The sequence below is a fragment of the Eutrema salsugineum genome, unplaced genomic scaffold (assembly GCF_000478725.1).
Source record: "Eutrema salsugineum unplaced genomic scaffold, Eutsalg1_0 scaffold_8, whole genome shotgun sequence".
Classification (NCBI taxonomy): Eukaryota; Viridiplantae; Streptophyta; class Magnoliopsida; order Brassicales; family Brassicaceae; genus Eutrema; species Eutrema salsugineum.
The window spans coordinates 10,027,027-10,043,468 of NW_006256414.1; the positions used below are offsets into that span (position 1 = coordinate 10,027,027).

Genomic DNA, 16,442 nt, shown 5'->3' on the forward strand with positions numbered 1-16,442 from the left:
TTACAACTAAGCATTGCATCAATGCATCTTCCACTTTTTTTGCTTTCATGTATATTTTCCACTTCAACAATATCGTTTAATCACAAACTAATATTTTTTTTTGGGAGCTTTAAATTAACTAGTAAAAGGATCCCATCAACAACAGAGGAAATAGAGAAAAAGTAAAGTACCTAAATAAATAAATAAAAATTAATCTAAAAAGTTATTTAAAAGTATCTAAATCATTAATATTAAAATAAAAGCAGCGGAAAAAAAGAAACAAAAGCATATCTTTTTTTTTTCCTGGACAACGCTTATCACTTTCTCTAACATAATCATAATCATAGTCTTAAACCTAACTAAAAAGTCTTTCTTTCATAAGACCATTAGCTCACATCCAAGTCTACAAGTTTAAATTACGAGACCACCCTTTACTCATACAAGGTGTATAAGAAAAAGTTATAGGTCATTCTCGTTATTTTCCTTCCTGGTTCTCAATCACATCACCGAACAACCGTTTGGATTCTCGTCGCTGAATAGCTCAAACGAATCGGACGGTCGAGATGGAAAAGGGTTTTGATCGGACGGTAGATATCCCGGGTGCATATAAGCGTACGCGTGCGGTGGCGCAGGTGAGTAATACGACGCCCCGTCTATACTCACCGGAGGTTGAGCAACGTTATAACATAGGCCGTACATAATCTGCGGTGCAAAGTAGTTTGGTGGATAATGATACATATCATGAGGTGGCGGATTGTTATTGGCCAAATTTCGATGGCCATCGTTCCGATTAAATGGACGGTCGTGATCTGTTTCAGGTGTAATGAGCGGCGGAGGAAGTGATCGAGTGCGGACAGGCCCACCGCTAGAGTTGTTATCACAGCTTATTTTCTGCCCCTTCTTTTTCTTCTTTTTACCAACATTGCCACTACTTTCTTCAGCTTTCTTCTCCTCCGCCGGCGCCGGAGTGTCCACTGGTGACGGTGCTGGAGATTCAGCCGGAACAGAAACTTTCTCTATAACAACGACCTTCTTCTCCTCTTTCACCGGATCACAAGTTTCACCGCCGTTGCCGGAACTACACTCTCCAGCGGCATCGGGGTTATCAGATTCCGGTTTATCAGTATCGGTTACTTCCGGTTTTTCTTCGGTCTTCTTTTTCTTCTTATTCTTCCCTTTCGGGTCGACGGCTTTGTTCTCTTTCGGGTCGACAGGTTTATTCTCTACCGGGTCGGGTATCTCCGGCAATAGATGGGCGTGTTTGCCTGACTTGAGAAGCTTCTTTAACAAAATCTCCGGTGAAGTAATTCCGATCACCGTTACCTTATTCTGCTTCACATCAATGTCCACTCTATAAACACCTAATACCAAAATCACAATTGTATGTCCGTAAATAATAAATTAATCAAATTAGTCGTGTAATAATAATATAAAATTAGCTAAACTTCCATAATAAATTATACTACATTTCTACAGAAAATAATAGCTAGTGGTACTTCTAATTGTTTTTTAAACTTGAATGAATCATAGTACCAAATTAACCACAAAGACAAATAAAAAATGTTATTACGAAAGTAAAAATAAATGAAATGAAAAGGTTTATGTATATGTTACCTTCAATGGTGGTAAGGATTTTTTTCACTTTTCTTTTGCAGCCTTCACAGTGAATGGAAACTTTCAAATTGCATGTCTGCGAGTCCAAAAATAAATAGAACACTCAAAAAAAAGAAAATTGTTTCATAGTTAACCAAAAAGATAAATATTCAAGAGATATAATTGAAAAAAAAATTAGTTAAACTATTGCAATAATCAAAGGTTTGTTGTGATGATTCATCTTAAAAAAGTAAAGATTAGAAACTGAAAACATGGATTATTGAGTTCAAGCATTCAAACCTATACTTTTATATGCATGAAGGGTAACTAAATAAGTACCTTGTATGGAAGTGGAAGAGGTGGAGGAGGAAGATCTTTGACTTCTGTGGACTGCTTCTGTTCTGATTTCTTAGTTGCCGGCTTCATTTCTTCTGTTGCCATTTCAGAACACAGAAAAAAACTTGTTAGATCTTTGAAGCGGAAGGGAGAGAGAGAAAGAGAGAGTACTTTGTGTTTGGGGAAGGCAAAAGATTATGGGGAATTCATTATGACTTTATTTTAAAGAATGGAGATATGAGCTTTTTCTCTGGTAATTTTTTTTCTCCTCAACAAATTGCAAAACAAACCTCAAAGTAACCAAAGTTTCCCATATACACCATCACTTCGGAAAATTGCAAAAACAAACAATCGAATTTGAACTACGCCATCCCTAGGGAAGAATGAGCGTTCTCTTACGGCCTCCAGATCTGCCACCCCAGCATTCAAAAGTTCCATGGAGGTTTTATCTGTAGGTTGCATAGGTCTCTATCAGTTCCATCTTAAGACTTAATCACAAAATCTGTTACCAAAAGTATTATGGAGTATTATTACCATTCAAATTTTCAATCAGTATTGTATTCTCTTTTTTTTTTTTTTTTTGAAAAAATGTCTGCCAGCTACACGAAGTATTGCCCATCACTTAACAACACATCCCAACTTTAAAAATGTATATGCAACTACACTAAGAGTTTTAAACTCATAGTAATATATATCAATTAACATAAGTTATATTGCCAACGCTAATATCATCAAATTTTAAATTCTAAACCATCAATAGTGATACGAGCTAAAGAAGCATAAGTGGTTCTAAGATCTTGCAATGAACACATAAAGGGTTATGTACGGTTCTGCAAGGTGTGGAATAGATGTTTTTTTTTTTTTTGCTGGAGGGATCAACGTAAATGATAAAGGGGTCATGAGGTTGTGAACATATCGGAGTAGTAAAATGCTGACACCAGAATTTGGACTGTGATTCATGAAATGCATAAACGAAGAAAATTCTGTTTAGAACAATGAATATCTAACTTCTGGAGAACAATATCATGAGGGGACAAATTCTTGGGAGCTGATACCAAACATGCTCAAAGACATATTGTTCACGTCTTCCGAATCTCCTCCTCATTGCAGTGGTCAGCGACAGTCTCTACTCATTGGAAACATCTTTGAACGAGCTTCGTGTTTATGATATAAACACGAACACTTGGAAGAGACTTGGTTTTGTGCCTGTGAGAGAAAATGTCGCCTTAGGTTAGAGAGTTGCGTTTAAGTCAATTGGAGATAGGTTTTTGGTGATTGAACCTTAATATTCTCAATCTTGGCATAGAAAAATAGTGGTTTACACATGTCATTCCAGATGTGGAAAAGCAGCTTTGGGAGGAATTAAAACACTATGGTGTTCAGCTCCACCAATTTACTCATAATTGTTGCATGATGTTTGCTTAAAAAAAAATTGTAGGAAGAATTTGACCCCATATTTAGTTTGTGTTTGTATTTTTATATTTGTATTTAAAATAAGTTTCTGGCGATGTTGACATCCAAACATAACAAAAGCTGTTGTTTTATGTTGTTTGGTTTTGTTCTGATTTAGTATCCTGTATTAATTTGTGTCTTTAGTTTGGATGTAAATGTTGGTATTTCTGTTTGTTCAATGTTTAATAATAAAAGCATTTGTGTTTGTGTAAAAAAATGAATTTTCGTACTTGTTATTATATAATGCATATTGAATCTTATGATTTAGTTTTTGTTCCTCCTTGGCCACAAACTAACACCGTAAGCTTTAAAAGTCATGGACATTCTTATTAGAACATTTACGACCAAAAGGACCATTAAATTGTTTCTTACTGAAAAATTTGTGCCAAATCTCCTTTCACAAGAACATGCTTGATCAGGTTACCTTTCTTAAAATTAGTTTTCAAGGTGATTGGTTCGTCAAAGTCAATTTGGAAATCGAAGCAAACATTCAGGTGACAACAAGAGATCGAATCATAGATCGCAAATTGTTGTGACATGGAATCGATCGACTCTTTCTGTCAAGGAAGCTGAGCTTAAGAAAATTTCACTCCACTAGATGAAAAATCAGAAAAAAAAAACCATGAAAGAAAGGAAGAAGTGAGAAACTAAAGTTAGAGAAACGGAGAAGAAACATGCAAACCATGAAAGAAACGCCAAAAAAAAAAAAAAAAAAATCTTAGGTTTTTGAGGTTGGGAAATTAGTCTAGATTTTATATTATCTCAGATTTTCCTAACTACTTATGCAGAGACTGCAGAGACATATTTCAGTCCGTAGAATAAGTAAAAAACTGTAAAATTTCTATTATATATAACATAAAATATAGAGATAAAAAAAGAAAGAATATGCATTTAAAACTTATTAGAATATATAAAAAAATAAGAAGATGTATTCTAACTCTTAGTAGAATATAGATAAAATAATATATATATATATATATATTCTAAATTAGGTAGATTATAGATGATATCTACTAACATCGTAGAACAAAAGAATAAAAATTCTAGATTTCGTAGAACAACTAAGAAAATATACTTTTTCAATCTCAATTTTTTTTTAAAAAATAATTTTTAAATATATATATCTTTTTTTTACGTATTTTTTATTTTTTAGAATTTTTTAAAAAAAATTATTTTGAATTTATTACATAGTTAAGAAAAATTAAAATCAAAAATATATTATTAGGACAACAGATAAGTGTTTTTTTTAATATATTTTATATATATTGAGCTGGAACAACTTCATCGTATTCATGGAATTGTTAAAATTGTTGAATCAAGGAAAATGTAAGAAACATCTAACTCATATATAGAAAAATATGATTATAGATAGCTCGATGGTTCGACTGGAAAGATATTTTAGGGTAATCCAAGAAGGCACACAATCGAGTGACAGTTGAGACGAGTAATAATATTAAAAGCTAATCTAGATCTAGAAAGATGTATGAACTTTGGTCCGTTTTTTGTTATGAAAAAAAAATGATTATAGATATATCTTAAAATATCACTTAAATAAATAAATTTAAATTGATAATGGCATATGATCATAAATAAGTGAATTCATTAATGTTTTAGTCACTTGTTTATTGAGATTAATTGCAAGCGTATTACGTATAGAAACAACTTTTCCAATAATGTTATAGAGTTAGGATAAAGAACATTTATATATACAAAAATCAACTTTCGATTTGATTTTGATTAATGAACATGTTATATCTCAAAAATATCTACTTCGTTAATTTTACTTTCCAACTTCTCTGATAACACACAAAGGAAATCGGGTATTTAGTATCTGAACAACAACAAACAATTGGTACCAATTAGTACGCAAAAAAAATTGGTGTGTAAATTAGTATCCAAACTCATAAAAATTTGAATATTAAAATCTGATTTTTTTTTTTTTTTGTTAATTCATGTTTTGACCTATTTTCTGTTAGTGAACCTTTAAACTTTTTAATGGAAATGACTTTCACGGGTTGACTATACCACACCAGTATCCTGGTTGGACAAATTGTCAAACACCATCGTTTTAAAGAAGGAGATCCAGGAAAAAAAATGCCAAAACGACATTTTTTTGGCGAAGGAAAACCAAAAAAAAAACTTAAATCAAAACAATTGAAAATACATAGTAAAAAAACTAAAAATGAAATAACTGAAAACCAATAAACAAATCAAAATAAATAAAGAATTAAATCGAGGCCAGCCATATGTAAAAAGTATAACTATTACTCTAATTTAATGGTCAATCATTTGATTGATCCAATGACTAAGATATAGAATTTAGGGTTGATCAATGTCATTATTGACCCAACGGATGTGGCAATCAGTCAAGGAATTCTCACGAGTAGTAACTACAGACAAGATGCATTATGATGGCATTTCACAAAATCAGGAAGATATAAGGTGGAACAACAGTATTCACAAAATAACACAAAAATCTTCTATGGTCCAAACATAAAGGCACTGCAGGCATATTCATGAAAGTTGAATTGCTCACCAAAGGTGAAACATTTCATATAGCCGGCAGGCATTATCGGACTGCTTACAAGTGATGGCAAGGTTAAAAAGTCGAGGAATTAACTATGATACACAATGTGTACGATATGGAGCAGAAGAGAAAACGATAAATCATGTGCTGTTTGAATGTCCACCAGCACATCAGATGTGGGCACTCTCACAGATACCTACATCTTCAGATATTTTTCCCATATCATCACATTTTGAGCATCTATTCTGAAGACAAACAACACAATTTGCTTGGATTTTGTAGTATATTTGGAAAGCAAGAAACGACAAAATATATTCAAATATTGATAGAGATGTACAAATAACGTTGAAAATAGCGGAAACAGAGGCATCCATTTGAGAGGAGGCACAACAGAGGGATGAAGAGTCCCATTCACATTCTGGTAGCTAGTCTTGATCGAGTGCTTACACAGTACTCAGGATGGAGGTGCTACGTTGATGGATCCTGGAAGGAGACGGACGAAGCCTCTGGGTTAGGCTGGTTTTAATTAGTGTAAAGAGGACAATGACAAAAATATAATGGGCGCCAGAAATATCAGACGAAGTCTGACTCCGTTACATTCGGAGTTAGAAGCGCTTATATGGGCTATGCACTGTATGATTGCAAACAACAAGCTGGAGATAGCGTTCGTCACAGACTGCTCCGAATTGGTGAAGATGGTGTCTACGCCAGAGAAGTGGCCGGCTTTTGAGTTACATGTGGAGAAATTCATGAAAAGTAAGGAGATTTTCATTTTTTTTTTCAATCTCACTTGTCCAAAGAGCGAAGAATATGAAGGCAGACAACTTACCTTGAAGTATTTAGATCTATTCTCAGGACATGATTTATGTAAACTCAATACTGCCAGTTTGGATTTCTGAGCTTTTTTAGGTACTTAAACTGTTGTAAAAAAAAAAAAATTGAAACTAAAATCGAACACACCAATCAAAGATGTGGTAAAGCTGAAGCTTCCCACGAAGGAAATATATATCCTAAACAGCATTTAACCATGTTTAGGATCACAGTGGGAAGAGCATACTTCAGCGTGTACGAAAAAGATTTTGGGCTATGCAAACTCTTTGCTAAAAATCTTGTAGGACCAACCCTCGATTTGTTCTATAAACTTGATATGTGATCTTTCGACAAATTTCTCACCTCTCGATAAGCTTTTTGAAGTTATACTCGATATTTATTCAGAAGAATGCCTCAGAAGCGGAAGTCTAGGCTCTATCACAAGGACCTCGAGATTCATTTCAGACGTACATAACCAAGAATTTATGACACTCATGATGAGATAGCTCTGGCAGCCTTAAAATTGCGATTATGGCAAGAGTCCAAGTTCAGAGATGAAATGATAGTCAACAAACCAGCGACAATCCAATGTACACTTCATCGAGGTGCGAATAAGGCAACATCTAAAGCTTTTGTTGAGCGTTATGGGAACTCAAAATCTTAACCTACTGGAAATCCAAATGCCCCCCGAAGTGAAAGAAGGGAGCACAAGGATAAAAACCAAACTAGAGGCATGCAAACATATATGGTTCTAAAAGAATCAAAGACAAGTGGTGAGGACAGACCCCTGTCCGCTGACATGCACACAAGGGATAATGAAGCGTATTGTGACTATCATTGATGATACATACATTTGACCGCAAAGTTCTACAGGTGGAAAGACATATTTGTAAACATGTACGTGGAAAACATACATAGCAAGGTTAGAATCGATTATTTTTGCACCATCAGGATCAAACGATGACACCTCAGACAAATTGGAGTCTGCAAAATAGGAACAAAGCCAGAAAAAGAAAAGAATCAACTTGATAATATGCAGGGCAAAAATCTTTGGAGATACGACCGTATCAATCAAGAAGCACCATAAACTGTAAAATTTCTAGAATTTTAACATAAATTGTGAAATTTCTAGAATTTTAATTAACACATAAATCATAGTTGATGCCATATTCCTGGAAATCCCAAAGCAAATGAGAATAAGAAAGCTGAATCTCCAAAGTTCAAGGTCACTACTCATAGGGTTCAATGGCGACACAGCGACCTCAATTGGAACCATTGAACTGCCACTGTCAGCAACCAAAGTCATGAAATGGCCAACTTCACCATAGCTGATTGTGAAACTCCCTACAACACAATCTTGGCTATACCTTGGCTCCAAAGCCAGGTGTAAATCGGATTTCTAAATCATTATTTCAAAAACAGTTCTATACTCATTTCTTGTTTGAAGAAATACAGGATGCTGGTGAAACGATTAGTAGCAGTTTCTCCTTCAGCCCATTAATCATCTCCCATACCACAAAAATGAAGGACAAACCCCTCTCCTCCACTTCTTCAGCATTCTCCTCTAGCTCTCCATTCATCTCCTCCAGCATGGACGCCTAACTTCAAGAGGATGGGAGAACTTGAGCGAAGGGAGAAGGGTGTCTTGAAAGACTCTTCCTCTTTGTTTCCTCTTCAGATAGACGAAACAATCCAAAAAAGTATTCATGAGGAGAAGCAAGTTACAAGGCCCGATGTTATCTGATTCTCCAGCTTCTTCCCACATCTCATATATATTACTGTTTCTTGGATGGATCAGAGGTTAGTTTTACTTGTATAACAGTGACAGATATTTATGTATGGCAGGCTTAGGTGATTCATTACTTTCCATTACCTATTTGACAGGTTGATGTAAGACTTGGCTAGTTCTTGAAAATATATGGAGAAGGAAGACACCAAGAGAACGGTCTTCCTCTATTATGAAAGTTAAGGGAATGGCTAAGCCCGAGTGCTTCCGAGAAGTTTGTTTTTTTTACCAAATACCTGATTTCATCAGCAGATTGCCGCTTCTCGAGCACATACATCCATGCTTAGGTGGTCTAAATGTTGCAGCCAAGTAGCATCTTTACTTACTCCAAAACGATTCAGGTCCAAAGATTTCTATTTCTTGCAGGACATTGTTAAGAGAAATGTAGAGATTTTATTTCACTTAACAAGATTTACAAGATTGAATAGCTTCTGAGACTCTCAAATAACAATTCAACCAAATCGAAATCCAAGAAAAATCTCTCGGAAATCGCCCAAATCGCAGAGAGCAGACTCTCCACAATCCAATTGATCTAGAAAATATCTCGATAACTATTCCATACACGAAAACTACTATTTATCTAATATCCTCTAACAGTCTTCTTCTTCAAGCTCTTTCCACGTCAGCGACGACTTTCCGTTAGCTCGTTTCCACGTCAGCGACGACTTTCCGTTAGCTCGTTTCCACGTCAGCACTCGACGACTCTTTCTGTGCCAGCTTAGCCTTTCTCTTCTTCGTACTATAGACCCTCATTGGCCTCTTATCAGACATATGAAAGCCTTGTGCAAGGTGATTCAGTTACTCATCTTCACTACAACATGCTTGACATGATACATTTCCCGTTATTGTAATTTAAAATCATTAACGATGTTATAGTTAGTGAATATAAAATAATATTGGGATGTTGGATATGTATATCATGTATACGTGTTAACGCACACATATGAAGGAACAGTACATACGAAAGAGAGGAAACTAGTGGAAGAGACTGATTTACTTCCAATATTCGAAGCAAGATCAATCAATGGAACATTACTTGATTGTGGCGGAGCTCAATGGGATATCTTCAGGCGCAAGGACCATTCAAAGCTAGCTGAGTATCTTAAAGTGTACAGGAGAACATTTCATAAGCCTATGTATTTGATAGATGACTTTGTGAGTGTTATCATCAAAAATGATTTAGTTTTGGTGTCTTTAACGATTGAGTTTCTGAGTGTGTATATCTCTGGTTTAAGGCATCATTCTCATTGTATGAAGGACATTACCTAAACGAAGACCACAAGAGAACTAAAAGAAGAGTTTGGTAAGTAAAGCTAAAACATTTTTGTTTATTCTGTGGAACCTAAAAGGATGAGACACTTATTCTGCTTTATCGTTTCAGGAGTTGAGCCATTGTTATTTGAGCAGCGTCCTTATTCATTTTTTTTCATTCCGGCTGGTTCACCCTACCAAGTCAGGAATCTAAAGGTAAAAAGAAAAGAAATCTATCAACTTTCTTCTCGCTCTTATCTACGTAATAACTAATTCTTGTACATATATGTAACCAATCAAACGTTCAGGCTAGCATTTGAGTTCTTGTTCCCAGAGAGTGTTGTGGAGGCCGTGTGACTAGCTGAAGAGATCTGGTGTTTACCGAATGTCCACAAGACAAAACATCAGATCCTAGAGGTACCAAAAAAATATTCTTGGTCCTCTTAGAAAATTAGTAACCATGCATCTTGCTAAAACTGTTAAATTTTGGGTTTTGATCAGATTGGAAGGCTATCGCTGTACATGGGCTAGCTTAGCTATCAAAGAGGTTCAGAAACTGGTCTTGGATCCAAAGTAAGTCCCAAAAAACTCATTATGCAATATGTTTAGAAGCAAAATCAAAAACTTTGGTTTAGCAGTTTAAATTCACTAGATTGGTAACTTATTGTAATTGTTGCAAGAGTTGGGGCAGAGCTAGGTTCGAGGATAAAAACTAAACCAAAGCAGTCACGAGAAGTTGGACAATGCAGTGAAGCGGCCACAGCAGATTAGCTGCCAGTAATCAGACCGGCCTTGTACATATATACATTGTTGTGACTTTACTACACTCTAGAGAAATTGTACCTAACATGTAAATGATTTGTATGTGAATCATTCTACACATTGGATCATACACCGTTTATAACCAGAAATGAAATCTAAACCAACCCATTTGACCTAACCCTATATTTTTCTATCTACTTTGGTAGTTTGATAAGAGAGGAATCGACACTGAGTCCTTAGATCATGTTCGTTTCACAATTTCGGTTCTGATTTAGATAAGACTTAAGATAAACGATCTCAAAAGAATAAGATATTAGCCATGGATATGTAATATGTATCAGATTCACCAGGCAAAAAATAAAGAAAAAAAAAAAATCTGTCTTAAAAGCTTTCTTCTTCCTATACACACTTCTTCAGCAAGTTCGAGCTCTAAGATCAAACACCCAAAAAATTATTTAGACTTCAGTCTTCAACGCTTCTTCATGCACGCTTAAAGGGAATTTTCAGAACAATCGGAGGACGTTTAGGGAACTCGGTCTTCTTCGAATCCTCTATTTGATCCATCGGCTTGCTCGCCGTTGTTGCTTTATTCACAAGAAAGCTCGGATCCGAATCCTCTTCTTGGTCCAGCGGTTTACTTGCTGTGGTTTCCTTTTCAAGAAAACCATTGTCTAACTCACCCTGAGTTCGTTTACCCGCACTGGCCGAATGCTTGATCTTTGTAGACCTTTCCCGTTTTCTCGGTTTGGATGTAGTTTTGATGCTCTTCTCTGTAAAAAAGCCCGATTCAAGAGCTTCCAGAGCACGAGTCGTCAATGGCCGTTTTCTTGTGCTTTGTCTTCTTGGAAGATCTGTGTTAGTCTCTTCGTTCTGCTCCCCTACTTTCTGTTCTAATGCTGCCACTTCTTGACTAGTTCCATGATCAGTGGAAGGAGACTTCTTGTCCGCGCCCGAAGGAGGACGCTGAATCGGTTTCTCTTTTTCTTGTGCAGTTTCCAGGTCCTTGGGAAGAACATTTTCTCTCCGAATACAATTCGATTTGATTCCTCTAGTCGTTCTTCTGATGAACGGAGTTCCTGTAGAGCTTCTTGCTTGTCTATAACCGATATGGAACATAACCCATTTGGTTCAGTTTCTAGCCTTTTTTGAATCTCAATCCCATTTCCATTTTCTTCTGACTGCTCAGTCTTGATGTTCATCAAACCAACTGATAACTCGGTGTAGCAGTTTGTTGACTGGTCTAATGCAGGTGGGTTTACCACCGAGCTTTCACCAGAACGTTTTATATCTTTCCTTACACAAGCACTGAGCCGCCTGCGTTTGGGCAAGGGGAGAGAACTAACCGAATGATGGATATTAGATTCTGATTTTCGGACGGACCTCTTCTTTGACCGACCTAGTTGGAAGTTCTCCAAAGGCTCCTCCTTTACACCAGAATCAGTCCCCTTAGGATACTCACAATTCACACCTTTATTTGTGCCAGAATGGTTCTGAGATGAATCACTAAAGGCCTCTCTACTGATCTTGAAGAGATTCTCATCACCGGGCAAATGTCTCCGTCTCTTTATCCCGGATGACTGCCCACCATGGTCCACACTTGTATCCACAATCATGAATCTCATCGGGTCATCCACCAGTTTCTTCATTCGCCTCTTTTCCCATCTAGGTTCATCAGCCAACTTGGCATGGTTCTGTATATCCAACGGCATCGTTTCGAATCTTTCCATACAAGAATTGTTATCTCGTTCACAAGCCTTTGATTGGGAGACTAGAGATTCTGGATTAGGATTCTTCAACTCCCGAAATGCACACAACTTTCCCCCTAAAGCCAAACTAGTAGTGTCCACAACAGTGAACTTCATATGAGTAGAAGAAGAGTCTGGAGACCTGAGGTAACGGCGTTTTTCTTGATTTGATTGGTCGCAAATGTTGTTCTCTTCCATGAATCCATTGGGTGGTCTGATCTCTGCTGTCTCAAACTCAAGAAGCTCAGGCTCGGAAACAACCTTTGTGAGAATGTCACTGATAGAATCAAAGTAATGATTCTGTTTAACAAGTTTCCGTCTTGAAAACTTCTTTACCCCAGGGATGAGGAAGACAATGTGGTCTTTAGACTTCACGTAACCTCGGTCCTTTGACTGCTCAGAATGCCACCCTCTAGCTAGCAAACGGGGCCACACAGCTTCCCAGAAGATATCATTGCAACGGGCTTTACTTAGACGGGAACCACCACTCAATTTTTCTATTATTTCATCTGATGTGAGTGAACTGTACGCCCCTAAACCAGGAGCAACCGCAGAAGAAACTGTGAACCATTGTTTCGATTTTACGGGTTCTGTTGTGAGGACTGTCAGATCTTCTTTGTCTTTACCGATTGCTACAGCCTCTACAAGAGACCGGAGACCCACTAGTTCGTTCACCGCACTGATGTATTTCTCCAGAGATGTATTTCCTTCAGAAAATGACTTTGAGACCTGTTAACGTAAAGATAGCCTTGTTAACGTACATATATAGACTTAAAGAAGTTTTCAGTGCAAGAATGTGAACAAGACTTACTTTCACAAGCTTCTCTTTCTGAGGTTCATCGTGAATGTTCGGTATCAAACGAGACAACAACTGCTGTAGCCTCCAACCTGAATAGAGCTTCTTCCCTTGTATGCATTTCCTGCTTCGCTTCTTAAGGGAATTAGACCAAATTTTGTATTTAGCAGATTTGTAGAACTTTCCGTAGTAAAACGAAAGTATGTCTCCTGTTTCTTTACTCTCCAGCAACTTCTTCACCTGAATAAAGTTCTTACCGAATGTATACAGCCCAAGAACAAAGCCATCTACTTCTAAATCTTCCCAAGAACTGGATGCTTTCTCAGGCACAGCTTCAAGATTCCTTATTTGCTTAGATGTCGTGTTCAAGTCACTCTCGCCTCTGCGGTTTCTTTTTGTTTTCAGAGATTTGAGAGACTCGCTCATGTCAACATTATCATCTCCAAACCCTTGTCCATCTTGATATTTGGTGTCTATCCACATTACTTCGACAGGTAGTCCCACGACAAAGGAACAAGAGGAACCAGAGTCGAGATCCAAACCTAGAGGATTCAAAAGAAACGCTGCACGTTCGGATTCAGACATCATGTGCGGTATCTCAACCTGATATTCATCTCCAACACGAATATCAACTTTTGGATCACCGCAGACAAATCCTACATCACAAGAATCATCCATGTGACTGTTTTCTTCATCCATCAGAAGAACTGTCTGCATAAATTGGATAAAAACGCTATCAAACCATATGACTCAATTGGCAAAGTGAAGATAAAAGATCACATAGTTGTTTTACTCATTTCATAGTTATACAACACCTTCAAGAACATACCAAAGTGTAAACTCCAAATAGTCCATACAAACAATAGGCTAAGACAGTCAAAGATCATGTCCATACAAGAGAAAGATTCATCTGAGACCAAATTATAACACTAGCGTCAAAGATAAGACAATTAGAGGATCTCACACAATGAATGGTTCACTCATTGCCCAAATACAAAAGGCCTTAAAAACATAGCTAACCATGAACATCAAATTAACAAGAAGCAGAAAACATAGCTATGTTTGTGGTAAAATCACATTAGAAAAAAAAAAAATCATATTAGAACAGATGAGGAAAGATACATTCATTATTAAACACTTGACTCTCAGTGCCCGTAAGATCACTGAAACCACCGATTAGAGAAATTACAATCTGTTTCTGATGAAAGAAAGCAAAGAGAATGCTCAAGAACAAACACGTTTACCTCAACTATTTCAGATCGCAAGCATCAAACTGAGAACTCAACTACTTTGAGATCGTAAACAAAAGGAAGGAATTGCATAACATCCGAAACATGATTAGCGAAACAAACGCGAAATCCAAGAAATCCACATAGTGAGAGAGACCCAGAATTAAGAACATGCTTATCACAGACGAGAGGATCCCCATCCCGAAGACATCGATCCCAAACATCAACAAAGACATGTAATTCTCAAACGATCCTATAAACCCACGTAAAGGGATAAGACGAAAGCCACGAAAGAAGACGAGTCTTAAATCACATTGGAAATAGAAGACAAGCCAAAGCAAAGCATAAAGTTGAAATCTTTAAACGCATAGAGAAAAACGTGAAAACACGAATTCTACAACGATTGGTACTTCATGTAAAAAGGATGGATTTTTTTTGTCTGCTCACATCAATCTCCGATTGTTTTTGCTCGATTTCTAAGCATTTATCAGTAACGTTTTGCAAAAAGCACGAGACATCGCACGAAACACGAACGTGGATTACCTAAAACGGTATTAAGAGAAGGAGCAAGAGAGAGAGATTTGGCAACCTGGAGAGGTTTTGAAGGGGAGAAGTGATGTTTCAGCTTTGCATTGCAGTGAGATTTCTCGACTAGGCAACGAGCGAAGAAGTTTAGTTTTTCTTTATTGTGGGGGAGAGAGAGAGAGAGATCACACTGGCCGCTCTTTCAACACGAAGTCTTCGAGAGAACAAAGCAGGAAAAGAAAAAGAAGAAAAAAAAAAACCTCTAGGAGAAAAAAAGGAAAAAACAAACTTACAATTTATATCGAGTAGTATTTTTTTAGCGATTTAAACATTTTTATAATATTTATTAAATAATATGAATTATACATATTGCAATTTTTTCTTTTAAGTCATCATTTGCAGAGAGAACAAATTAGGAACACAAAAGAACACTCGGAACAAAAAGAAAGAAAATTACAATTTATCTAGCAAACATTTTCAGTCTTTTATTAAAAAATTATATGCATTGCATATTGCATTTTTTTGTTTATTTTTTACAATGCGTATATTTTTGAAACGCAAATGAATCCCTAAGGTTTATTTTTATAAAAAAATATTATTAAGTATATTGTATATACATGTCCTCTAATGTTTTCTGAAGTATTTGTAAAAAAAAAAGCAACAAAAATACTGTTTTTTATTGTCAACAAAAAAACATCCAGTATAAATGCATTGTGCGACTTTGAATAGAAATGATAACACATCAAGAACCACATTATCACAAACCTCTATATGACATATCATAACAAATATTGAACAAAAAGTATATATATATATATATATATATATATCAACAAGTATATATTACTAATGTCAACAAGTATGATCTAGAAAAATTATGAGATGAAAGATTTTTACTAATATATATTACTAATATTACTAACTATATCGGTCGATAACCTTCGACCAAATATATTGATCTGAATTTATCATGAAACCAGTTGGTTTCAAAATTTTGATTGAAAATATAGCAGAAAAAGGTCAAAAAATTGGACATATTTTCATAATTTTTTTCAATTAATGACAAATTAAATAATAAAAAAAGTTTCAGAAAAAATATAAATTTATAAAAATGTTAGATTTTCAAAATTTTAATGGTTGAAATTAAAATACATATACCAAGCTGGTAAAAAATTGGTTCATATCCTAAAACAGAAAAGTGAAAATTTATATACAAATAAACATACATAACTCCTCTTCCTCATCATCATCATCACCATAATCTGTTGGAGAAACCAAATCTGGAAATTGCTTGAGTAACACATTGCCATAACCTTCAACAACATAATGCCCATTTCCGCCGCAATTGGCAGTTTTCTCTTTACCTTAATTGCTAAACAGTGTACACAAATAATTACCATCTAACTCTGGAAGTGAGATCTCACAAACAACTATGTTCCTAATAAATGACAGAAACTGTCTATGACACAAACTAACAAATCTTTCGTCATTTTTTAAGTGAAATGTATATGTGCTATCTTAACAATGCAGACATGATAACCTTCCATACACATCCATCCAGATAACATTCTATATGCAAGAAATTCACTGATTGTTCATATAAGCACCGAACTCATCACAAAATTTGTTTAGCATAAAACCTTGTATACTG

The 16,442-nt window shown here is 35.8% G+C and overlaps 2 protein-coding genes across 3 annotated transcripts; both read right to left on the reverse strand.

Moving 5' to 3' along the window:
* Window positions 1–254: 254 nt before the first annotated feature.
* LOC18009514 (heavy metal-associated isoprenylated plant protein 35) lies at window positions 255–2,282 on the reverse strand. 2 transcript variants are annotated; one of them, XM_024148420.1, is made up of 4 exons: window positions 2,199–2,282; window positions 1,912–2,003; window positions 1,594–1,669; window positions 255–1,340 (listed from the first exon to the last, which is right to left on the reverse strand). In XM_024148420.1, the coding sequence occupies exons 2-4, from the start codon at window positions 1,996–1,998 to the stop codon at window positions 478–480; spliced, it is 1,026 nt and encodes a 341-aa protein (XP_024004188.1). In that variant the 5' UTR covers window positions 1,999–2,003; window positions 2,199–2,282; the 3' UTR covers window positions 255–477. The 2 variants fall into 2 exon arrangements, with proteins under 2 accessions (XP_024004188.1, XP_024004185.1); XM_024148417.1 differs by lacking the exon at window positions 2,199–2,282 and having other exon boundaries at window positions 1,912–2,085.
* Window positions 2,283–10,818: 8,536 nt separating this feature from the next.
* On the reverse strand, window positions 10,819–14,989 carry LOC18009569. Its single transcript, XM_024149170.1, has 3 exons — window positions 14,856–14,989; window positions 13,053–13,748; window positions 10,819–12,970 (listed from the first exon to the last, which is right to left on the reverse strand). The coding sequence occupies exons 2-3, from the start codon at window positions 13,734–13,736 to the stop codon at window positions 11,387–11,389; spliced, it is 2,268 nt and encodes a 755-aa protein (XP_024004938.1). The 5' UTR covers window positions 13,737–13,748; window positions 14,856–14,989; the 3' UTR covers window positions 10,819–11,386.
* Window positions 14,990–16,442: the final 1,453 nt, after the last annotated feature.

Bases quoted from the DNA above. Each gene is read 5' to 3' on its own strand.
- LOC18009514 (XM_024148417.1), bottom strand. From the start codon at position 2,013: ATGGCAACAGAAGAAATGAAGCCGGCAACTAAGAAATCAGAACAGAAG. The intron at 1,670-1,911 runs GTACTTATTTAG...TTGGACTCGCAG, and splicing joins CTCTTCCACTTCCATACAAG to ACATGCAATTTGAAAGTTTC. The intron at 1,341-1,593 runs GTAACATATACA...TTTTGGTATTAG, and splicing joins AATCCTTACCACCATTGAAG to GTGTTTATAGAGTGGACATT.
- LOC18009569 (XM_024149170.1), bottom strand. From the start codon at position 13,736: ATGGATGAAGAAAACAGTCACATGGATGATTCTTGTGATGTAGGATTT. The intron at 12,971-13,052 runs GTAAGTCTTGTT...TTACGTTAACAG, and splicing joins AGAAAGAGAAGCTTGTGAAA to GTCTCAAAGTCATTTTCTGA.